Source organism: Myotis daubentonii, chromosome 10 (genome assembly GCF_963259705.1).
Source record: "Myotis daubentonii chromosome 10, mMyoDau2.1, whole genome shotgun sequence".
Taxonomy (NCBI): Eukaryota; Metazoa; Chordata; class Mammalia; order Chiroptera; family Vespertilionidae; genus Myotis; species Myotis daubentonii.
Genome location: NC_081849.1, coordinates 74,685,553 through 74,710,535, shown reverse-complemented (window position 1 = coordinate 74,710,535; position 24,983 = coordinate 74,685,553). Strand labels below are relative to the sequence as shown.

At 41.3% G+C, this 24,983-nt stretch overlaps 1 protein-coding gene across 34 annotated transcripts in view; it reads left to right on the top strand.

Annotated features, from left to right (window-relative positions):
* Nucleotides 1-24,983, top strand: part of NRCAM (neuronal cell adhesion molecule) — a 246,870-nt gene that overhangs the window by 155,126 nt on the left and 66,761 nt on the right. For 25 of the 34 annotated variants that reach the window (XM_059712821.1, XM_059655683.1, XM_059712846.1 and 22 more), the window contains 2 exons: nt 21,174-21,374; nt 23,707-23,724. In XM_059712821.1, coding sequence (XP_059568804.1) covers nt 21,269-21,374; nt 23,707-23,724 — 124 coding nt within the window. In that variant the 5' untranslated portion in view covers nt 21,174-21,268. Of the gene's footprint in view, nt 1-1,394; nt 1,513-21,173; nt 21,375-23,706; nt 23,725-24,983 lie in introns of those variants that run through there. The other 9 variants (XM_059655684.1, XM_059655682.1, XM_059655680.1 and 6 more) reach the window with 3 other exon arrangements.

The window sequence follows — 24,983 nt, the reverse complement described above, 5'->3', positions numbered from 1 at the left end:
AATTAATTTTACTTACTGAAGATATTTACGTGAAAATGGCTAAATGCAAGTTTCAATTTAAGGAGCCAACTCTGATATGCACTAATTTATTTTATAAGACTGGGCAACTGTGTGAGGTAAGCAGTAATTTAATTATCTATACAGAAGTCTGGTTAATGGGTAATATTTTTGCTAAAATAGATTCTATGTATGAACATAATAAGAAAATAATGTTATACCATGGAGGAAATGAGCTTTGTCTCCAAGTAAATAAATAGAGTCTTTCCTATTCTTTCCCCAAGCCTTTGAATTAACAATTTATTGAAAGGACTACTGGATTGGAATTAACATTCTCCTTTGATGAGATCTCTTCATATTCTGTCTGAGATTACTAGTATATGTACATGTAAGTATCTTTCTGTCTTTTATAAAGAACCCAAGTAAGCTAAACTTAAATGCAGTGTTTTAATTCAAATAATAAAGTATTAAGAAATGGAATTGTTTCCCTTTAAGGGTGAATGGGTCACACTTACTAAAACTTTGTTAAATTTAGAGCATTTGTAGTGAAACCCTAGATAACTCTTTACATTGATTAGAATGGCCTTGATATGGATAAACATGGCCAAAAATCATTATTTATATTTACACTAGAGGCCCGGTGCACGAAGTTCGTGCACTGGGGGGGGGGGTTGGAGAAAGAGGGTGTCCCTCAGCCCGGCCTGCACTCTCTCTCAGTCCAGGAGCCCTCAGGGGGATGTCCGACTGCCGCAGAGGTGGGAGAGGCTCCTGCCACCATGGCTGCACTCGCCAGCTGTGAGCCCAGAGTGTAGGAGATTGTCTTTTCATGAAGACTTTGTATACCCAGGGGCAAAAAGGGTGTTGGATCTGATTTGGACTTCATCTCTTTTGGCTCAGATGCTCAAGAAAAACATTATCTAAATTTACGTGGAGAACGTGCCATGTGCAATGGCCGCTTGCTCTTAGAGACAGTGGATAAGCATAACCTCACCATATAATAACACCTCATTTTGCCGTCATTCCCAGGCTTCACCATGCCAGGATGCCAACGTCTACATTGTGATGAGTTTTGGCAATAACATTTCTTCATAACTGCCTTCCTAGTATGGACATGCCTCTAAGACAGTGGTTCTCAACCTTCCTAATGCCACGACCCTTTAATACAGTTCCTCATGTTGTGGTCACCCCCAACCATAAAATTATTTTCGTTGCTACTTCATCACTGTAATGTTGCTACTGTTATGAATCGTCATGTAAATATCTGATATGCAGGATGTATGTTCATTGTTACAAATTGAACATCATTAAAGCATAGTGATTAATCACAAAAACAATATGTAATTATATTGTGTTTTCCGATGGTCTTAGGCGACCCCTGTGAAAGGGTCGTTCGACCCCAAAGGGGTCGCGACCCACAGGTTGAGAACCGCGGCTCTAAGAAATGGTTCTGATAGACTAGACAGAAGTGTCTTGTACTTCACCCAAAGTGGTTGCGGCCATGCCATCATGAATAGGGTAGCCAGCATGTAGCCTTTGTGTTACCTGTTAACTCCTCAGAAAAAATGGGAAGGGATTTTGACAGGCCATTCAGGTGAAGGCCCAAACTGTCAGTTTCTATGCGTTTGGGCATAAAATGATGGAAGAGATAAAAGGACTCCTCCTAAGAGTGATGATAACAAATTATAGAGGAACCCTGGCCGTTGTTGCTCAGTGATTAGAGTGCCATCCCATGCACCAAAGGGTCACAGGTTCGATTACTGGTCAGGCACATACCCAGGTTGTGGGCTGGATCCCTGGTCAGTGCACATGTGTGAGGCAACCAAATGATGTCTCCCTCTCTCTCTCTCTCTCCCTCACCCTTCCTCTCTCTCTAGAGTCAATGAAAAAAATGTCCTCCTGTGAGGATTAAAAAATATAGAGAGAGAGAGGAGTCTTCATGATTTTGTTGTTCACAAGCAGCCGAAGAGGCTTTTTCTCTGTAACTAATTGAGGTTGGCCAACCAGTGGCAGTGGTGCTGCCATTCCTCCCATCTGTGCCAATGTGGCCATGGCTGGTCCATCCTTGCCTTCTCTCTGATAGCACCAGACAGCCTCCGGCTTCTCCACCCAGATCCTCCATGAAGCCACTGACAATGGACTCATGATGGTCAGGGAGTCTAAATCTACTCGTTCCCTTTCTGTAAATGCTTATGAAGACTCAATATATTTGAGAATCATAATGCCCCATTGAAACGATGTTGTGGGGGAAATCTTATAAAGAACACTGTGAAATGACACTTCTTATCCATAGAGAAAATATTTAAACACACACACAATGTTAAGAATTAAAAAATGAAAATTTTCAAGAGAAATCAGATTGGATGCATGAGAGGAATATTTAAAATGATTTCAACAATTCAGAATTATTCAAAATGCTGAATGTCATTCTAGCACTTTCATGACCACTGTTTTTCTTATTCACCAGTTTTCTCCACTGACAGGTATGCTTTCATTGACTAAACATCAGTGGTGTATTTTAGTGTAAAAGACTGCAAATAAGAAATGCATGATTTGATGAGAACTTCCCTAATCAGGATACAAATATGCCAGTTAATTCTTGAATCTTGTAGTTTTTTGTGAATCCTTCTAACTATCTTTGAAACTTTATATTTCGAAGCTTTTATCTGTTATTTGTAAGCTAACTCTGAGAACTGCTGTGAAGATTAAATAAGGTAATGACTGCAAATTTCTCAGCACAGACAAAGCCTGACACATAGGAAATGCTCAGTAAGTGTTTAAAACATGAGTATTAAAGATATTAGGGGTTTCCAGAAGGAAGCCAAATTCTGCTGTGCAATTTGGAAAGTACAAAATAGAAGTCAAATGTGAATTTGTTTCTTAGAAGGTGATGAGGAAATAAAACAAAGACTCTGCCTGCTTGCAAAACTGGGTCAAATTGGGATAGGTCTCAACATAGGTATGCTGTGCAGTCATCTATGTCTCACAGAGGGACATTGGGATCCATCTACAAGGTGACCTACCATTACCACTGACCAAGGGCGGGGTCACTGGTGAGACCTTCCACCCGGGGCAGGGATAGTCCAGGAATAGTCCCTGTATCCCAGAGCTCCAGGGTTGACAGCAGGATCCAGAAGAGCTGTGGTGCAGAGCACCAGAGTTACACAGATGTTAAAGGAAGGGCCAGCCGGGAGTGTGTCCTGGGTATTATCACACAGGTTTACTTTCTAAATGCAGCTATGTCCCCTGAAGCCCTGAGTGAACCTTAGCTGCTGCACTGTCAGCTCTGAACATCATTCAGAAGGTGGGGCTGAAATGAACCATCAGCTGTCAGAAGTAACACAGGTGCCACCATTGCCCCAGAGGAACCTGGTGGAGCTTAAGGCTCAGATATATCAGTCCCTCTTGCAAACGTAAGGTTAATGTTCACTACCGATCTGGTAGGAGATCATCATTGTTTATCTGCTCTGGGAGGGAAGAGGAGGTGTTTGTTGCTTTCTCATTAAACCTTGCCTTGGGGGAAAGAATAACTCCCCACCCCCAATTCCATAGAATTAGTAACCAACCTAGAAACTGAATAAGGGCTTGGTCCAATTAATCAGACTCTGATTTCTAATTAAAGAGGACAGCTCAGGGAAAGAGAGTCACACATGTCTGTCATAGGAACAATGGTCTTTGGTTTTTGTCCTAACTCTGGAGAAGACCATAAAAAACAATGGGTTGCCTTTAGGAGGCTCATAAAGACAGCTGCTGCAAAGCGATTGATGCCAGTTACAGTTGCATGTGGTGTTACTCAGTATGGAGCATGAATCTGTCTCTGAAATACCAGTTTGTTGCTGTGGTTGGACCATTTTTAGAGTGATCATTTCAAGTAAAGGGAGAGGAGTAGTCCTAGTTTTGCTGACACCTAATGACCTTAAGATCCTTGTGATTTCTCCAAGAGTCCCAGTTGTGCGTTATCTTTTAAAATTAAACCAAAATAAAAAACACCAAACATGTAAATCAGCTTGCAGAGAATATAAGCATAACTAAAAATGAAATAATGCAGCATTAAATGTCCAGCATTAAAGGGCTTTGCACAGGAAATAGAAAAGAAGATGCTAATCCATGTTATATTTTCAAATACATAGCATTAAATGGAGCAGTAATATTATGGTATGTTTTAGAAACAGCAGGCAATGGAATGTGGAAAGACTGCATCAGGGAAGACCTGCATGGATTATAAGGTAAATAAAGTTGAGGAAATCTCTGGGCTACTGGGCTGCTATGAGGCCTGGCCCAGGTCACTTTCAGCTGTCTAACATGTGTTCCTCACTCATGGCACCCACCCAACGTGAAAATGAGCTTTTCTGATTAAGTCATCCCATAAGCCTGGGAGCCGAGCTCTGTGGAAGGGGTCATTCGTGGAGATGAATGACTTCTCGTTTCCTAAGTGGTTTCTGTGTGACAGTTGTGCTCATGGCAGGGGTAAGAGCTTCCGAGAAACACCCCATGTTTGGTGGCAATTACTCAGCCCAGCTCATGGCTGGGAAATGCCAGCACCTGCCAGATGGTACTGGCAGGAAGTGGGCACCGGGACGAGGAAGCTCCGAGTTGGGGCAATGAACTGCAGTTGGCTCCTCTGCCACTTTGCGCCTGTTAGTGACGAGGCCAGACCATTGTGTCATTCATGCGCAGAGGATCTTTCTTCCTGACTTTAAGAGTTAGTGTTATCCTCACCTCCACACTGGGGGACAAAGAGCTTCAGCTCTCATTTCCATCAAAAAAAAAGTGGGGGCAAGGAAAGTAATGAAATTCTCTTCCGTGAAGACATTGAGTGAACAGAGTGAAATGAGGCAAACAGATAAAATAATATGATTTGGCTCTTTCTCCTGGAGTCTAGAGTCTGAGAGGAAATTTGGAGTTTGCTGCCACAGGGCATCCAGACAGTTCTTGAGGGAGCCACAGAGAAAAGGTTCTTGCTCTAACTGAGCACCTTAGAAATGGAGGGTTGGTTTGATGGTCTCCCATACTATGTTATGTTCAATTTTCATTACAGTGTGTGCCCCATGTCAAGCTGGTAGCCAAGCTTGAGGAGAAGTTAACGATGTCTGAAAAATGCCTCTCCAAGCTGTAGCTAATGCGTTCTTGCATAGAACAAATTTGCACTGAGGGAGATTGTAGTGGTGCTTCCAATGAGGCAAAGGTGAATAAACAGCTAAGCCAGTGGAAGAATGTGATGTAAAAGGAGAGGAAAATGGGGGCGGGGGGAATTCTAGGCATTGAAGCAGAATGAGTTTTCACATTGTGAGAGTCATTATGAGCCACTGGGACACATTGTGCTCCCTGCAGCGGTGGAGGAGAACCAAATGCAGAGTCCAAGAAATGACCCCGCAAAAAGGGTGAAACTGCATGTCTAGAGATACATGCCTTGTATAAAGCTTGTCCTGCAGATCCTCGGGGGATAAATGTGGAAGGAAACAGATGCTCAAAATTTTCAGTAATAAGGACTTGTCTACTCTTAGCATGCCATGGAAAGATTATGGGCTTTGAACCCACAGGATTGGTTCAAATCCTAGTTTGAATTCTCACTGTGAGATCTTGGATGAGTTATCTGGCCTCTGCGAATCTGTTTCCACATTGTATAAAGAAGGTAATACGAAAACTAAAATAAAGCTGGGCACATAAGTGCTCAAAAATGGCCATTTCTGTTTCCCCTTGGGGAGAAGACACAAATCAGTGCAGTTGAGGAGTCCTTATGTTGGGGGGTGGGTACCCCAAGGGATCAGTAGTGGATGTGGTAATTCTGGAGCATGGATCCGTAGCATGAGACTTTGCAAATCCAGTCTAAGACTGAACCCACTTGTCTTAGCCTAGCGTCTCTCAAAGTGAGAGACCAAACTCATGCATAGGTACTTTGTTTGGAAATGTCATCTCAGGGAGCAGAAATACAGGACAGGGAGAGGGGAACAGAGAAAGGGGGAAAGCCAACATAGGATACATGATTGCACTGGCTGTTTCATTCCCCCAGGACCTGTGAGGGGATTATGAAATGCATCTCAAAACTGCCGGGGGATGAAAGTGGAATAAATCATGCATTTATTCACTGGTCAAGTGTGACTCCACAGAACTAACTCCCCAGTCCTGCTGGGCTCAGCATGCCTGAATGCAGAGTGGATTCCAGGGACACTTGAGCTACAGAGTAGAGGTTAACTAGAGCTGGAAGCGATCCTTTATGAGGAACAAGGTGAGGCTGCAGCCTTGGTGCTCCTGTATACTAGTAAAAGTTCTCAAAGCCTGCAGAGGAATAAGACCCTAACAGCTGTGTCTGAAATACAAGGAACAACTGACATGGTTTTGCAGTGGTGCAGAAGAGGGGTGAACACACCAGCTCTCAGGAAAGGCCCTTTTTGTTCTCCTTAGAAGGGAGGTGCTGAAATAAATAATTTTTTGGAGTGTCTTTAGTCTTTCAAGTCTATGATTAATGAGGATAAAAATATTGCTAAAAATGTATTGATTAATAAAATGTGAATGGGCCCAGCAGATCACAGCAATAGGATTTATTCTCCAAAAGATACCTGCCAGCTGTGGACAAGGTATGAAGCAAAATAGAGCTCTATCCAGTGTCTACTTAGAAACCTGAGTAGGCAGTTGTACTATCCACTGAAAACAGAAATCATTGTCAGCTCTGAAGAAAATCTGGTGAAAAGTCAAGTTTATTGGCTCTTAGGACCGTGACCATTACCTGGGCCTTAAGTGTTTTTTATGATTTAGGAAATCTTGTTAAAGGTGAAACTTTGGAAGGAGTGCCAGGGTTGTTTTATTAACCTGAAATTTAAGGAGAGGACATGGGGAACCTTTTGAAGTGTACTTGACTGCAGGCAATATTATAAAGTGGATCAGGTTTGTTTTCAGCTCTTCTCTGTCCACCATTTCCCCTTAACACACTCACTATCTCAGCATCACATACACCCTTTGGGGACCTAGAACCCCACTGGACTGCTCAGATGCCTCTGCTGTCAACTATTCTTTTAAAGATTTTTAGAGAGAGAGGAAAGGATGGGAAGAGAAATATCAATGTGAGCGTATAACATCTATCTGCTGCTCCCTGCACATCTGGCACGGGATTGAACCTACAACCCGGGCATATGCCCTGACCAGGAATTGAACCAGGGACCTCTTGGTTCATGGGTCGATGCTCAACCAGTGAGCAACACTGCCTGGATCAACCAGTCATTTTTTATTGACACCTTGTACCTAGAACCTTGCTGGGAGTCAAGTTTGGGAACACGGACCACTGTAAACCTTCCCCAAATGTCTTATCCTCTGGTGTCCATGATGACTAGGTCATTTGAAAGATAAATTTGTATACATGTGGCAGACATCTTTTATGCTCCTCTTCAGAGCCTGTTGGCCTCCCCACCTCTTGTTCCAGCTTTGCCTGGGCTCTGACCAACTTTGCACCCATTCACTTCTCACCTCCAGCTCCAGGCTCCTGTGTTGACACCACCGCAGGACCTCCTAGGTGCCCATGCCTTGGAATGCACAACCCAGAGGTGACCAAGTGGAGCCAGGGATAAACTCTTCCTCATTTTCTCACTTCATCTAAGGGATGTTTCATAACTGACATTGATATAGCTTCTTGGAGCTCTGGTCTGTGAACTGAACAGTCATGCTCAGCAGCTCGATATACTTCTCCATATTCGTTCTCCTTGTTTCTCAGCTTCATTCCCCTAGTACTTCATTCCTCCATGAGTGTGTTCCCTGATAAAGTGGTAGCACATCCATTCCTTCAACAAATATTGTAAGGTACATACTATGAGCCAGATACTCTCCAGGACACTGCACGTAGAGAGATATTTATATTCAATGACTTATCTGGCATCAGACATTTTCCCAGAAGCCACATCATTTAATTAATTACCTTTGTAGGAAGCCAAGAAATCCTGGCCACGTGTGTAGAGCTGGATTTGCCCAAATGGGTTAGGACCCAGAGTGGCCAGAAACAAATGTAATCTCACAAAAGAACACAATGAGAGGCAGAGGAGGGACGCCAGGGAAAGGGCATTAAGAGCAAGATAAAGCAGCTGATCTGGGAAGACGCACATCAGAGAAGAGACAAGAAATCAGGAGTCAAGGAGGTCCGGGGCCTCCAGACAAAAGATTAAAAAAAAAAGCTTTTAAATAAATTATTCAATAACTCCTTTAGCAAACTCTTACTGATTGGGGTGGTACTGCAGACAACTCACAGTTCATAGAGAAAAACAATTGGTCATGAATCAACAATCAAAACATGAAATAACGAGTGCTTTATAAACGTACACATGGGTTCTTGGGTCGAAGATCGGCAAAGACATTTTTTCCCCTAAAGCTGCTCTGTCTAACCGAACTTGCTGTGATGATGAAAATGAGTTCTGTTCTGCAATGTCCAACACAGCAGCCACTAGCCAGCCACAAGTGGCTATTGGGCACTTGAAATGTGGTTAGTGTGACTAAGGAACTGAATTTTCAATTATATTTAATTTTAAGTAACTTAAATCTGAATAGCCATATGTGGTTAGTGGCTACTGGTTGGGACAGCACCGTTCTAGAGGACGACATCCTAGCTGAGTTTCTGGGAATAAGGAGGCATTATCCAGGCCACAAGGAGGATGAAGATTAAGCACAGAGAGGGCAAAGTGTTCCAGTTAGAGGCAACAGCAGTGAAAGTCAGGGGGATCCGTGTGTCTGCTTATTAGGCTTGTGATAGAGCAAGTGACAAAAAAAGGAGTCTAGAAAGGTATACGGAGGCTGTGTGTGGCAGGCCTTGTCACATTGACTAAGTCACCATTTACTAAGGGTGCACCAAGCTCCGGGCATGTTGCTATGTGCATTACATACTTATCTCATCCTCTACAGCAGGGGTCCTCAAACTACGGCCCGCAGGCCACATGCAAATACAAATATTGTATTTGTTCCCGTTTTGTTTTTTTACTTCAAAATAAGATATGTGCAGTGTGCATAGGAATTTGTTCATAGTTTTTTTTTAAACTATAGTCCGGCCCTCCAACGGTCTGAGGGACAATGAACTGGCCCCCTGTTTAAAAAGTTTGAGGACCCCTGCTCTACAGCCCTGGAGCTGGGGTAATGCACCCCATGTTATTGGTGAGGAGACTGAGGCACAGAGAGTTGCTTTAACATAACCAATGCAACACAGCTTCTAAGTGGCAGAGCAGGATTTAAAGAAAGGTCTGACTCCACAGCCCATCTTCTTTCCACTTTATCTCTTTACCCCATTATGTGTGCGACGTGGGCAGTTTGGGCGTTTGGTTGGTCATTATAGGTAAGACTGTTCTGCATTGGCATTTTTCCTAGACAGGCATGATGTAAAAACAAAGGAATAGAGAGGACTGGACAGAAGGATGAAGGGTGGCCCATAGCGCCCAGGCTGGAAGGAGAAGGAAGTATATATAAGAGAGGACAATGAATGGAGATAGTGGGATAATTAAGAGAACTGAAGGCGAGGACATTGTGGTCAGAGCGGATAATTGCTGGTTTGTTGGCTTTCAGCCAGAGGACTACAGGAGTATTCTCAGCCCTGGAGCTGAGAGCGTTAATTGGTGGGGACAGCCTTTGGCAAAGTTCCCAACCAGCACATAAACAACCTCTTTTTTTTGTTTTTTTCCTCCAACAGGCAGAGGCCCAGGCTCCTCTTCTGTGTGAGTTTCAGAATTTTTATTTTTTTAATCTCTATTTTGGTGCCTTATTTTTGCTTAGTGACAGAAATAAATAGCATTGACTTTTAAAAATGTTTGTAACTCTCAGCACGCTAAGCGACATGGAGCTGGGGAGGAGGTGGCAGGGATGTAAAGACAGGGGCATGGTGCCCTCACCCGCGACTCTTGAGGACACAGGCCCTCTCTGCCTGACATATGTTCTAAGAGGTCACGTGACTTAGGTGAGGTGGAAGTGAATGTGAGGTTAAATGTATTTTCTGTTTAAAATCAAAAGTTATGTAGACGCGAGTCTTAATATATCATAAAAATAATTCAGAGAAATACTGAAAAATGTCCTGAACTCTTACTAAGGAAACTGATTTGCACATGGTGATAGAAACATTTTTATGAAAATGGCAAATGTAGCTTAGTTTCATTGGCATTATCTATTTTAGTTAGAATAGCTCCCATCTCTAGATTTTTCTCTTAAAATGACTCCTTCAGTAATTCAGTTAGACTCATCAACTAACAGACTGTTTGCCATTTCTCTCAGTATTACTTAGTTTTCTTTTCCAGAAATATATATATATATATATATATATATATATATATATATATATATATATTTAACTTGTACTGGGACTAGAGTAAGTATTATATGTGAGAGCACATACCAGGGGAAATAAGGCCGTAAATGTATCCTCTGGCCCTGGCCCATGTGGCTCAGTGGGTTGGAGCATCATCAGGTCCACCAGAAGGTCGGTGATTTGATTCCGCGTCAGGGCACACACCCAGGGTTTGGAGCCCTGGGACCTTACTGCCGTCCTCTGTGCCTGGAGGACTTGGTTACTCTTCCAGAGCAGAGAGCAGCTCTCACCTCCTGCAGCCTTTCCTGGGGAAGTCTCTCCTCCTGAGCAGAGTCGGTGGCATCATCCTACTCCCTGCTCCCCTCGGCTCGGGACCTGCAGCTACTGCAGCCCTTACCATCTTGTTTTATATTTAGTTCTTGTAGAGCTTGCCTCCCTTTCCAGAGCCCAGATTTGAGCACTTTAAGGGCATGAATTATGTCAGATTCACTTTTGAAATCCCCCAGAGTAGCTGAAACTTATAGGAACACAATGAATATTTTAAATAAAATGTTTGAAACCAGTCCTACAAAGAAGTCTATCTAAGTGCACTTAGACACGCTCTAATGCTGTAAGATTAAAGCTTCCGGTACGAACGAGTTGCTCTCCCATTAAGCTCTGTCGTTTTAGAAGTGCCCAGGCCTGGCCGCCCCCTCAGGCCTCGCTGCTTCGGTGCCACTAGTGTGAGCTTTCTTCTCAATTGTGTAGCCTTGCCCTCCGGTGAGAATTTTCAGCAGAGATTATTGTCATTTGCTTCCCCTCTGGAGCAAAATTAATTCAGAAATGTGTACAGATGACTTGTCTCCACTTAAACCCTTGCTCACAATTGAAACCAAAAGTACATCTTTCAAACATGACTGACTATTGCTTTCTGCTTCTTGCTTGTCTACCTGAGAGCTTAGCACAATCTGAGAAGTCTGTACATAAGAGCCAGGTTCTTGAACTAGTTAAATGTATGAGGAAAAAACTAAAAATGTAAATACCATGTTCTTGTAATCATCTTGAATGAGAAATCAGAAGTTAGCACTGAGCTGCTACGCAGTATAGCAGCATCTTCCTAGAAGGGTACTTAGCCTTCCAAAAACATACACAACTTTCTTTTCTACAGGGCTTGTGAGAGGAGTTGAGGAGACCTGAAATTAATGTTTTGTACTCTAGCAACTGCCGAGAACAGCAGTCGCCAACTGGTGGTCTGTGAGGTCCGAAAGGTTGGCGACCACTGGCCTAGAACACTCTTATTTTACGTATTAAAGGAAACAAAAACCTAAAATTTGAAAACCTTCCTCAGACAGACTTGGTGGACACATTTAAGATGCTGCCCTTGGCCCGGTGAAGTCTGGGAAGAGTGACCCCATTGTTTACTGACTTAATCCTGAGCCTGCTGGCCTGGCAAGGAGGGGACCTCCCAAACTCCTCATTCCCCATGAAAGCCCCCATGTAGTCATTCTTTTCAGCTCCAGGAATGTCTCCCACATCCCTTGGTCTTAAACTTTGTACCAGGTAGTCTCCCTTGGGATGCTTTCTGCTACCTCTTACCTGGACTGTGTTCTTTATCCAGCCCTTTTACTTCCAGGCTCTGTTGGCCGCTCTGCCAGGCTTTTGAATTGTCTTCCCCACAAGAGGTTTCCTCATGTTTTGCCCAAGTTGGCTTCACTGGACACTGAGATCCAGCAGGTGATGCCCAAACCCAGAAACCACTGCTGAGCCTCAGCCAAGAGCCCCAAGCTCACTCCTCTCTGAGAAAGCACTGAGCGCTGACTTGCCTTACCTGCTCACATCATGCTGCCCCTGGTTAAGACAGTAACATGTGGCTGATACTCATTTTTCATTCCTGCCTTGCCTGTGTTCGTCAGATCCAGTAACCAGCAGCCTCACAGAATCTGGTGCCTAATTCTCTGTTTTTCAATTCAGGTCTTAGTGTTTTGCTTCTGCTGTGGCATCTCAATGGCTGTACTATATTTATTGATGGCTGCCGTATTTGGGTCCACTTCCATGTTAGCAGATGCGGCTCTCATAATTCAGAGTAGAACTGGAGGAGACCTTGCAGGCCCTTACAGAGATGCTCCTACACAAACATTTTCCTTGAAATCTTTGTGATTCCTTTCATATGCTAAAAAAAATTTCCATACATATTTTTCTACTCAGTTTCTTTGTGAATTAAAGTTTCCGAATCCCCAAAAAGGGATGATGATAATAATATTAATAATGTAACTTTGAACATTTCTTCGCATCTGTAACATTTCTTTCATTCCTTTCTCTTCATCCTCCTCTATCCCTTTTCCTTCTTGCTTCCCAGCTCTTTCCAGAAAGGCACAAATATTTGTCTTTAGGAAATAAATGCTCAGCTTACCCATAAAAATTTTTTCCATGAAAACTGAATTGAAGAAACACAAGGAGGCAGCCATTCTGGGTTTAATGTTCCTATCAACCTACTTTGCCAAAGACCTCTGAGGGGCTTTTCTGTCCTGATTCTTCCAGAGAGATGGACACTTGGACCCAGAATATGTCCTTCCTGACGGTATTCTTAACTGGCTCTTTGAGTTGCCATTTCTTTCACACCAAAGCCCTGGAATATATCTTTTCTATGGGGTCCATTTAAGTAGGAATAGAAATAGAATAAGATCTTCTCATAGGAAAAGGAGGTTCCTGAGAAGTCAGTGCCAATTAGCTCACACGGCAGGCTACTCTAAAGCTTTGCCGGTCAGGCTGATTAAATCTCACATTGCAGGGAACATTGTTTTTAACGTGCACACTTTTGTATTCGTAGCTTTCATAGAGAATATGGACCCCTGAGGAATTAATATTTAACTTGCTGGAAACCAAATTATATTCGAGATGCTCAAGAGGAGGATGTTCTTTGGAGTAACTGATAAATTATTTTGGAAGCAAATGGTCACTTAACTGATTCATTTTTTTTGGATGTTCACATGGCCTGTTTAAAAAAAATTAAATGCACCTGGGGTTAAATAGTATTTCATGCATTACAACCCCGTTTTGATGGTAAACCCTTTGTAGTACAAAATGCCTATCAGCAAGTGACTCAGATTTGTTCTTTATATAATATAGCCTCTAGATGGAATGAAAGCTTTTCAGCTACTTAATTTATGATAACATAACCTCCCCAGCACTGATAACAAGTGGAAAACACAATTCTTCATGCCATGTCCGTCTCCATTTCTCATTTTCATGGTCCTGTTGTGATTATACAGAGCCTGGATAACTTAGCAAAATATATTTTGAAATGTTACTGTGAAGATTATAGTAATTTATGACATGGAAGGAGTGATGTCCCTTGGATTTGATAAATCTGGGCCTTCTGCTTCCTCACTCCTGCACCCAGGCCCATGTTTGGGGGAAGCCAACTGATAGGAAAGAGTGGTTCAGAAATGCAGTTGGGAGGTGGGCAAAGGAGGTGGCTGCAGCCAACCAACACCCACACAGCCTTGCTCGCCACCATCACCCCTCTTCCTGATCCCTGAGGTGAGACGTAAGGCAGCATGAGGTATGAACTGCTGTGCTAAACACTGAGACCTCTGGCTTCATTTCTCACCTCAGTGTAGGCTCATTCTCTTGCATGTTCTCTCTTCCCCCCAAATTCCCTCCATCCCTATGGGGGGGAGCACACATTGACATTTTGACCCAAGCCCTGCATCTCCACCCTGAATGGTTCATAACAGTTTGTAAGTCCTGGCTTCTTATATTTGAAATGTGACAATTTTTTTAAATAACTAGCCTACTATTAAATGGTGCCATTTTGCCATGTGTTGCTTACTTGGCAGATGAATGAGAGATAGCCCTTTTAATATACTAATATCCCATATGCCCATTTTTGCTGAAGGTTTTAACAAACCTCACATCTTTTCACTGATATTTGTGGAAATCTCAATTTTAGGAAGATAGAGTCAATGATTCAACAAATGTTTCCAAATATATTACTATCAAGACCCATAGTCAGAATTAAATTTTTATTTCTCAGACTTCACCTTTAGAGCAGTTCCCTACCTTTCATTTTGAAAGGTTAGAACATTTTTGTTTTATAATTGGAAGGAAACCAACTGGGAAGCAGGCCTTCTGATGAAAGAATAGGCCAGCTTCTAGCTTAATTTTTGCTTTTATGCATTAGAAATAAATTGCTGTAATGCCTAAGACTCTCAATTAGGGATTATCCACAATTATTTTAGTGTGAGCAAATTCATTAGACATCAGTGATAACTGTCTTCTATTCTGCATATAAGTTTTGTGTAAGAAATGTAACTTTTCTGTTCCTTCTGGCTGCACTAACAGATATTTAAGGAACTATATCTAGCTTAAAAGCAAAATGATACATCACTTTAGAGGGAAAACCTGTATCACCATACTGTTTATTTAGAATTCCTGTGGTTCCAATCCTGCTCTTGTATTTGAATCATTAAGGATTCTCTTAACTGTGCATAGTAGGGTCTTTCTGTTCACAAGCAACAGTCAGTCTCCATTTATCTTAATTAATTGTTTCACATATCTGTGCCATATAACAAATCACCACCATAATTGGTGGCTTCAGACAACAGTAATTTATTATTTATCATCATTCTGAGGGTTTGTTAACTCTCAGATGGCTAACATCTGGCTCTTCCGCTCTCAGATGATTCTTCTGTTGCATGTGTATTAACAAGCCTTCAGTTGGGAGCTCATTTGGGACCAGAAAATCGGAAATAGTCATTCATGTGCCAGGGTCTCTATCCATTAGCCTCTTGTCATTTCGTAGTCTGCTCAGACTTCCCAGAGGGAACATCACAAGAGGATAAGCCCCAGTGTGCCAGTGTTCAGCGCACCCCTGCTTGCATAGTTCTTGCTAAAATCCCATTGGTCAAGTATGTCACATGGCCAAGCCCAAAGTCATGTGAGAGGGGACTCCCCATGGGTATGGATGCTGGGGGGAGTGCTTCCCGTGGGCCACCGATGTAGCAGCTCACCTGCCATGTTAATGGAGGCTTGTTTTAGAATTCACAGACAGAAGACAGGAAGACATTTCAATCACAACCACTATTCCGGCAAACTTCATAAAGAATTGGAGCATCATGTTAGAGTTTTAGAGGCCTGGTTGCCATAGTGCAACAGGAGCAGACACTTGTTATCACCTGCCAGGTGCTCCACGGATGCCGTGTCATTCAGTGACTGTCTCTATTTCTGTTGATCTTGTTGCTGTTTACTGGCTTCATTCCGCTCTTGATTATGTCATATCCTCTGCTTACGCATGGTTTCTCATGCTGTCTTGCCTCTGGGTGATCTTTGACTTTTATTCCTGCTCTGAACTGTTGACTCACTTTCTCTTTCAGCCTCATGTTCACCCTCCCCACGAGAAAGGAATGTCTTACCACTTCATCACTCATTCTTCAGCCATCTACAACAGCCAAGTCATCTCACAGGCTCTATGTGGCTGCTGCCTTCAGTCAGACCCCCCAACCCCAAATTCTTCTAGCCTTGGTCAGGATGGTGGGGTCAATGACGAAAGTCAGACTCTGAGCATGGCTTGCCTTCAGAATAGAATAGTCTTCTCTCCATTCTGTTTAGCTAATTGTAATTGGATTTGAAGGTGGGAGTGAGCAAGGCTTCTTTTGAGAAACACTATTATCTTTCTGTCTTATTCTATCATTCCTTCTTTTTCTAATCAGCTCTCTCATTCCTGAGGCTGGTGCTGACAACTGTCAACAGATAACTGGCTGGACACGTATAGAACAGGTGCCATCCTTGGTCAGGGCCACTATTAGTCTTACACATAGGGACTTTCATTAAGCATTCTTTGTCCCTTTGTCTCAGATCTCTGAATTATATCACTATCTACTATGTCCTTCCTTGTAGTTTCTGTGCTTAATAAAGGAGGTGTGGAAAAGCCAGTATCAAAATAATTTCGTGTGGCAGATAATAAGATTCCATTGAAAGACATTGATATTTTTGATTGTTTAACACCACTCAGAAAGGCTTTAAATTTTTTTCTAAATCCGAGGGGTCCTTAAAACATTGTTTTATATATTTTTATACTTTATGCATCAAATATCTCCAGAAGGATTTATAAAACTTGGTAATAGTAACACTCACAAGGGGAGAACCTTGGTTTCTGGCTTGCTTACTTTGAATTATATGGTCTTTTGTACCTTATGAATGTTGTAATATGTACATATATTGCCTACTTTTAAGTTAACTTTTAAAGTGTGTCTTATCTACATTATCCTGACTTGCGGTTCCTTTAAAAGTCCAGGGCCAGCACTCGGTACAGTCCCAGCTGGCACCATCCTCATAGACTCCAGCGTGAAGAGGCCCCTGAAGTTGTGCTATTGGCAACACTGTGGAGAGCTGTTGATATTCAGAAACCATTCATGCTTTTTTTATTTTTAAACACGAGTGCCTACCTTGGTCATTCTGTTTGCAAATTGACTAAACGTAAAATAAGAGGATATGAGAGGGAGGGAAATGCTAGGGGCTTCTCAGGGTGGGACAATGTGAGATAACTGAAAGCTCCAGAACTTTTCAGAACTGGAGCTCTAGGTCTGGAGCTTCTCTAACTGTGTGTCCTTAGGCACATGACTTTACCACCTTGCATTTTGGGTTCTGTATCAGGAAATTGGAGCATGTAATAGAATTTACCTTTGGGGATTATTGACAAGATGAGGTAAATTAAAGCAGGGAGTGGATTCAGTGTGACTCCTGGCACATGGAAGGTTCGTGGTGAATAATAGACATCCACTGTGATTGGGTTTTACCTCCTCATCTATTAAATGTATATAATACCTGCTTTCCTATTTCCTGGAGCTTTTATGAATATCAAATAAGTTATACTGCCAGAGGAGTAGAGATTTGAGCTATTTTCAAGTTGTATTCTATTATCTGTTATTGGGGTAAAAAATAAAAAAATCGGTTAATTGTTAACCTTTCCTTCAGTACTACTCCAGGTTCTAGCTACCAGAGTCCTTGTAGAAACTCTACTGTGGGACATCACTTTGGGCTAGGAGGAAATTAGAAATTTGTTCCTTGGTACTTCATAAAGTTTGCCTTGACAATCTCTGTGGTCACATCTCAAACTACTGTTTTCTGAGGCACACTCATCGTAGTGTTGTGGCGTAGATTTAAGGGTGACTTCGTTGATGTGTTAATTATGTGAAGTCATTGTCCATTCTCTCTAACCTTCCTTCCATAGTCTCAGACCCAAAAACTGTGATTGAAAAGCACAGGTATGGGCTAGAAATGGGCATTCATGTGCTTATTGGTAAATACAGAACAAAATATAAAAAGTAACCATCCTCAGGTTCATTGCTGAAAAATGCCTTTCATGGTGAAGATAATGTCCCACGCAGTTAGCTATCCAGTCAGGGAGGCCAGCCACTGATGAGTCAGGAGAGCAATGATGAGTGTGCCAAGGAGCATCCAGTCACAAGTTTATTGGCTCAGAGAGTGGGTCATCTTACGTTGTGCAGTCAGCATTAAACCACCCATGCTGGGATGCTCAAAAGTACAGATTAGAATGAAATGGTAAGTAATGCTTGGCCTCCCAGTTTTTTAATTAAACTAATTTTATCTTTCACTTGAAAGAAAAATATTTTCTTTTCTTTCTAGTGACAAGACTTTTTAAGTAAACAACACAAGAGCTATGTTTCTTGGGCTTAATAACAGCTTTAGGTTTTTAAATATATATATATATGCATACCGTAAATAATGCAGGGGAATATTTGCTGTATGATTTAATATGAATTTTGGGCTAAAAGAAGTAAGGGACCCTTGAATTGTATATCTTTTCTAATGATGAAAAGTTTACTGAAGAAAGGAGGTAAGAGGTTCTGGAGTTCAAGTGTGAAAAGTTGCTTTGAATGGCATTAAATGAAATATTAAAAGGCTTTATTGTTTATCATTAGTCTGGGTCATTTTAACAATATATGTGGTTTCAAATATCAGGGTGATTTATATTCCAAAGATGAACCTACCATTTGTTTCATTCCAGCATGCTTTAAAATGTCTGTGGCAATTTTTTTTTTTTCAAATTGCAAGCTATATTGTACTCACATACTCTTTAGCTTTGACTACACATGACTTGCTGTTTCATATTGGGGTTTTATTTATTTGAATGTCACTGTATGAAAAATTTAGTTTTTGTTCACGGTTCTCATGTACGAGAGAATGACCATCATTTTTCAAGGTAAACGAGAAGGCTGATGGGCTCCTGGCAGGGCAGGGCGTCGACATCAATATTGAGTGCAGAAGCAGTGGTGTTTCTTTGTGAGACGTGCAGCACACATTACTCTTGCAGAGAGCAAGCGTCATTTCTTGTAGCTGGATTGGATTTGCACTTTGACTGAGTGCTGGGGACTCAATGCTTTCCTTGGGCATTGGGTTTTTCACCTATGACAGCATACGTAGGAGGAGTGAGTGAATTTCCAGGGGCAGGCTTCAGAGGATGGGCTGAGCCATTGCTTTGTCCTCCTCAAACAGAACCTATCCTGGACACAATTTCGTGGCTACTGGTGCAGTTAACTTACAACTTCTTGGAAGAGAGACCACATTTTCAGTTGTCATAGTTCATGCCTCTCTCATTGTGAGGATTTACTCCTGGCCTTTTAAGTAAGTGCTTTCTCAATTTTTCTTAATTTTTTTTCTTTATGCAACACTGTGATTTAAAATGCCATATTTTGTTCCATATATATCTATATATATATAGGTATATATATAGATCTATATACTCTTAAAAGGTAAAGCAGGTTGAATGATACTTACTTTTAGTTGAAGTTGTCTAATGGTTTTCTTGATTTTGAAGGACGACTAGTTAAGGCATCCAGGAAAAATAAATAATAAATGAAGAACTTAAAACAGAAATTGTATGTGGTTGCTTAAGATCTATGAGCATTATAACGTTATTAGTACACCTTTGAGAAAGTGTTTCAGTTCTCCAGCACCTATTCAGAGAGCAAGGCACTTAAGTCGAATAAACTCAGTTACTCTGACACATAAATCAGGCAGGTGGGCCATTTGTTTTCTCAGTGTTTGATTCTATGGTTATCTCTGAATATGTGTAGTATGTACATCAACTTGTTTTAGTGCCATTTATGCTAGGTATTGTCATTTTCCCTGAAGCTTATGAGCAAATTCAAAGTTAGCAATTTATCAGAAGGTCATGAGAGACATAACTAAGTTTGGCTAATTGATGTACACACAGAGAAAGACAGTCTGGTTTGTATTTGGGTTAGAAAGGGTTGTGTGAGCTTCTATACCTGCCTCTCAATGCTTAATGGGCCTGATTGTTTATATATTATATTATGGAAAGCCAATTTTCTAGTTCTTAAATGAAACTACACAATATGGATGTTTCATTCACAAAATATTTATACATATATAGTATCTATATTTAGCACAGTAAATTCATTCCTTTATTTATTTATTTATTTATTTATTTAGCAAGAAGTGTCCAATTACAATAGTAATTAGGTTTATATCAGAACTCAGTTGCTAGCAAAATATGTCTGTATTCTGTGTTTGTGCTCATGTTCTCCTGTGGACAGTAAACAGTTAATGTGCAAGGCACACTAGGTGACATGAAGGGAGAGGGATACAAAGATGGGAGAGGCCTTGAAGGAGTAGAGTAGAGAGCATGAATGCAAAAAAAAATCTATTTGATTCTCTATCTATCTAGCTAGCTAACATGTGATGATTAAAGTAAGGAATTTCAGGATTTTTTAGGGGGAAAATGACTTCTAGTTTTAATGATCAGCTGATGTTTCAATTTTAACAGATCTATACAGAAATAAATTGGACTTTTATAAGGAAATATGGTGGAATGGGCACTCCAGGGAGAAGGAATAGAATAGATAAGACAAAAAAGGTGGAAAAATTCAAGGTATTGACCTAAGAAAGAAACAGACCATCAAACAAACAAAACAAAAAAGTTATGTGGAAATAGGAACAGATAAGGTTGGTAGGATAAAATGTAGCCAAATTATTAAGGGTTTTTTAAATTACCTGTTTAAGGATATATTGAACTCTATTTGGTAGATCCCATATGGCTACTCCCAATATTTAACCACAGAAGACCCTTTAGAAAGAATTAACAGTGCTCAGGAGGGTGACTTCAGTGAGGGAGGCCTGGGACGCAGAGCCCAGGCGTGTATCTGCTGCCCTAGTCTAAGTAAAAGATGGGAAGGCCTGAATTGTCAGTAGTTCAGCTGGTAAATCAGTGTGGGGTTTGAAGCAAATTTGCAGCAATGCCCTGGAGTTTCCCGGAAATAATCTCTAGAATGGAGTAGCCAATAGGCCTCCCCTCTAACGTCACACTTCTTAACTGACTTACAAGTCAAGTTTGTGTGAACGGCATGGCAGGCTCTGGTGTGAATGCAGATATTTAAAATGGAAATGAATTGACCAAAAAAATGTGAAGCACAGAGACATGGAACAGACTGACATATCTCAACATGGGGTTGGGGGGACCAGAAGAGAGAAACCAAGAAACTTATAATCTTACATGCATAGCCCATGGACACAGTTAATAGGGTAGGGAAGACCCTGAGGGGTGGGTAGGGGCTGGGAGGAGGGAGGTAAGGGGGTAGGTGGAGCGGGAATGGGAGATAGCTGTAATACCATCAACAATAAAAAATTATTATAAAAAAATAAGTAAAAAATAAAATGGAAAAATAAAGATAGCAGAGTAGACAGATTTTTGCTTAGCATCACTACCAATATTTCTGACCTGATTTCAGCTGCTTTATGAATAAATGATTATTCTAGTCCCGAGAGTTAAATATTTAAAAATTAGCTCGCTTTTAGAGTTCATGTATAATCCAGGACTGATTTTCTTTGCTGCCGGTTTCCGCTCTTCATTTCCTTCTTTTTAATACACTATAATTTTTATTCTGTCCTTTTTCAGTTTCCTGCATGAAAATTATTTAGACATTGCACACACATCTTTTGTGAGAGAAGAAAAGGAAATTCAGCTTGTGGGTCTCAGCAGGAGTTAAGCTAATGCAGCTGAAAATAATGCCGAAAAAGAAGCGCTTATCTGCAGGCAGAGTGCCCCTGATTCTCTTCCTGTGCCAGATGATTAGTGCACTGGATGTGCCTCTTGATTGTAAGTATTAACGTTTTAAAGCTTTTAGGCCCGGGAGTCAAAACCTCCCCAGCATTTACCGTTACTCTGAACTGTGTGAATGGAGAAGGTGTCTGTGTGATACTGAAAAGCTAATCAAAATTAATTTGGCTTTTACCTTCAGCACCTGGTGTTCATAAAGAACTGCACCAGAGAAATGGCCATTGAAACGATCAGACACATTGCACCCGCCCTATCATTATCTTTCTGCGCCCCCAGGTGCCTTTTGTGTACCAGGGGGCAGGGGCTGGCCTGAGAAGGAGTGAATTTCGGGCTGCTCTGATCCTCCCCACAGGGGACTCTTTATGGAAGGAGTCCTGCAAGAAAACTATATGAATTACTTTAAAATGATCGTGGAGACCTCCCCACTTACACCCTCCCCACTTCTCCACCCTCTCATATACTGAGTGCTCTGGAAAAGATGGGGGGTAGTCTCTCGGCCAACCCCACACCACTTTTACATCCCCAAACTATGCATAATTCATTTCTCTTCAGGCAAGACAAAATTCACCTTTGATTGTTGAATCTTAAATATTAATTTAGATATAGGAAATGCGTCTTATCTAAAGCATTCTTTGTTTAAAAAAACAAAGATCAAGATTTAATTTTTCTTTTTATATATATAATTTATTGATTTCAGAGAGGAAGGGAGAGGGAGAGAGAGAGAGAAACATCAATGATGAGAGAGAAACATCATCGACTGCCTCCTCCATGCCCTCTACTGGGGACCAAGCCCGAAACTGCAGCATGTGCCCTGACCAGGAATTGAACCATGACTTCCTGGTTCATAGGTCACTGCTCAACCACTGAGCCACACTGCCAGGCTCAAGATGTAAATTTTGAAAATACAACAAGTCATCTGCAAAAACACTGTTTAAAATAGAGCAAGAACAGCTACTGTATTAGCCTACTCTTTTCCTAGTAGTTAAGTATATGCTGGACTCTCCCTGGTCTGTGTGGCCTATTTATGAAAAATGAAGACAACCCTTGGTTTCAACTGATCACTTTTCCTGCACTGAAATTAGAATTTCAAATCTGGACAATTACTAAACTTCAGAATTGATTTATTCTTTATCCCCAATCTGCATGACTTCTTTAAATCCATTAGCTTCCTGAATAGAACATCCGTTTGGCAAGCTTTCCAAGGTGCAAGGAAGTTAGTACTTTCCCGGGGCTATTCGATTGTTGGGATGTCATTTTTTGCCAAAGAGGTTGCAACTGCCAGTGGAAAGACACTAAGAAGAGATGTGGTTTGCCCCACACTTTGTTGAATCCCTTTGCTGTGCCTCTATAGTCTAAAGTACAAAAAATATATAATATTTTGCTTATTTTCAAAACATATTCTTTCAATTACCTTAATTTCAATTAAAAAAAAAAAGAATCACTTAGGCTCATTGGAGTTGGATTGCTGAAGTAAGCATTTGCCCTAAGAGGTATGTAGGAGAGAGATAAAAGCACTGGAGAGAAATGTTTTATTCCCCCTTAATCTGACTGCTCAATCTAACAATCAGAAGGAAATAGTTACCTACGGCGAACTCAATTATTGCTGCTGATGGAGAAGAGGCATCACCGTGATGAAAAGAAAGTCGAGGACAACCAGGGGCTCCTGCATTAACCTTTGCAAGTGCTCGTGCCAGGCAGCCCTGCAGAATCATTTGAATTGCGTACTCACGTGATTGCTTCCCTGCCCCTATTCCTTACATCCCTTCTACCCGAGACGCTCCTTGGTGCGGCTACTGACAATCCCTGGGTGATGGAGGAATTCCGAAAGCAGAAATATGCTGAGCATCTGAAAAGTTTCTTACAGATATGGGTATTAACCATAGAAATATAAAAACCTGAAATCAGTGTTGGATTTGTCTTGGATGGAACATTGTCATTGTGGCCATGTTCCCATTGTTCAGTGTTATTATCATGTGCATAGTGATGTGTCTCGGATGATGGGATCAGACACTACGCCGTGTGTGACAACTCAGAATAATTGTAGACTTCAGCTGTTTCCCAAATTGAACATAATTACTTGTCCAGCACAACATGGATGGAATGGAAATAGCCATTCTTATTCCTGGAAGAATTATGTTTTTGTTCTTCCGTGTGTGATATGGGATAACTGCTACAGGAATAGACAAACCCACGAATGGGAGCTTCTTTCTCCTACCACTTCACAACTTCAAGCTCTGCTATACTAGTTTTTTAGGTCAAATCATGTCAAGATGCCCCCTTTATCTTCAGGGTTCTAACGTTCTTATTACTAACATCTGGTTTTCTTTAATCCTGTTTGCCCACTCAACTGCTGATATTGATGGGGGAAAAGCAAAACTTCTTGAAGACTGTAAGTGTCTTTTGGCAATTACTAGGCAATGCGAAAATTTGGCCATGTCTTTGTTTTTGAATGAATAGTGTGAATTAAATGCACAATTTTATGTTTTGTGACTAACGTGTTTTTAAGCATGTGTATTTATTGTGGCTAAATGTTAAAATACCAAGAAGCAAGTTTAATATATCCCCTGCATGAATTCTGAAGACTCAGGTATTACTATTTTTTCATTTACCAATACTATATTCTACTAATGTCTGTGCTTTATTCACTTCTGATGTAACTCAATGAGAAAATTCATTAAATTTACAGAAAATGACTATCTGGTTCTAAATGCTTTTTGGAATGCTGGAATACAGACATGTCTTTTGGTACCTTTTAGAAATTGGATGCATGCAGACGCTTCATCCAGTTGGCATCTATATACCCTCTTATCCTTCTTCAGCTTGAGGACTGTGTAGTGAGGTGTTTCCAGGTGCCATTGGTATAATGGCCTGGAGAATTTGAATATTGTTTTGAAGTGTGCAAAAGGCACTAAACAGCCCTCCCTCACAGCGTTTCCAAGTGGCCTGCTCTAAGCAAAAACTTCTGCTGCCCCTCGGCACCAGTTGAACAGCATCTATCATCTGCCTAAAAAAAGAGTTTTCAGGCAAATGAAAAATCCTTTAATGTTGGATTAACCAGGAAAATTATGTGGAACCACCTTTTTTACATCTTACTTCAAAACATTTGTTAGTTGCTAGGTGATCTAAGCACTGTTCAAATAGGTAGGTCTAGACCAGCCGTGGGCAAACTACGGCCCGTGGGCGGGATCCAGCCCGTTTGAAATGAATAAAACTATTGTAAAAAAAGACCGTACCCTTTTATGTAATGATGTTTACTTTGAATTTATATTAGTTCACACAAACACTCCATCCATGCTTTGTTCCGGCCCTCCGGTCCAGTTTAAGAACCCATTGTGGCCCTCGAGTCAAAAAGTTTGCCTACCCCTGGGCTAGACGGTAAACTCCTTTGGAGTGACATCTAAGCCAGTTCTATTGCAAACACATGAACAGAAGTTCTGGATCTAAAACCATTAGTCGTCCACCTCTACCACTTGCAGAAGAGAAGGAGGAATTGGGCTGAGTCACTCCTAAGAATTCCCTCACCCACCACCTATGTTCACTATTCCCTGGGTGTGAAATCCCAGGTTTCTTTCCATCATCCCGAACTCTATACTCCCAGAGCATACAGGATCACTCAGAGGTGAAGCTGGTCCAAATAGAAATGATTGT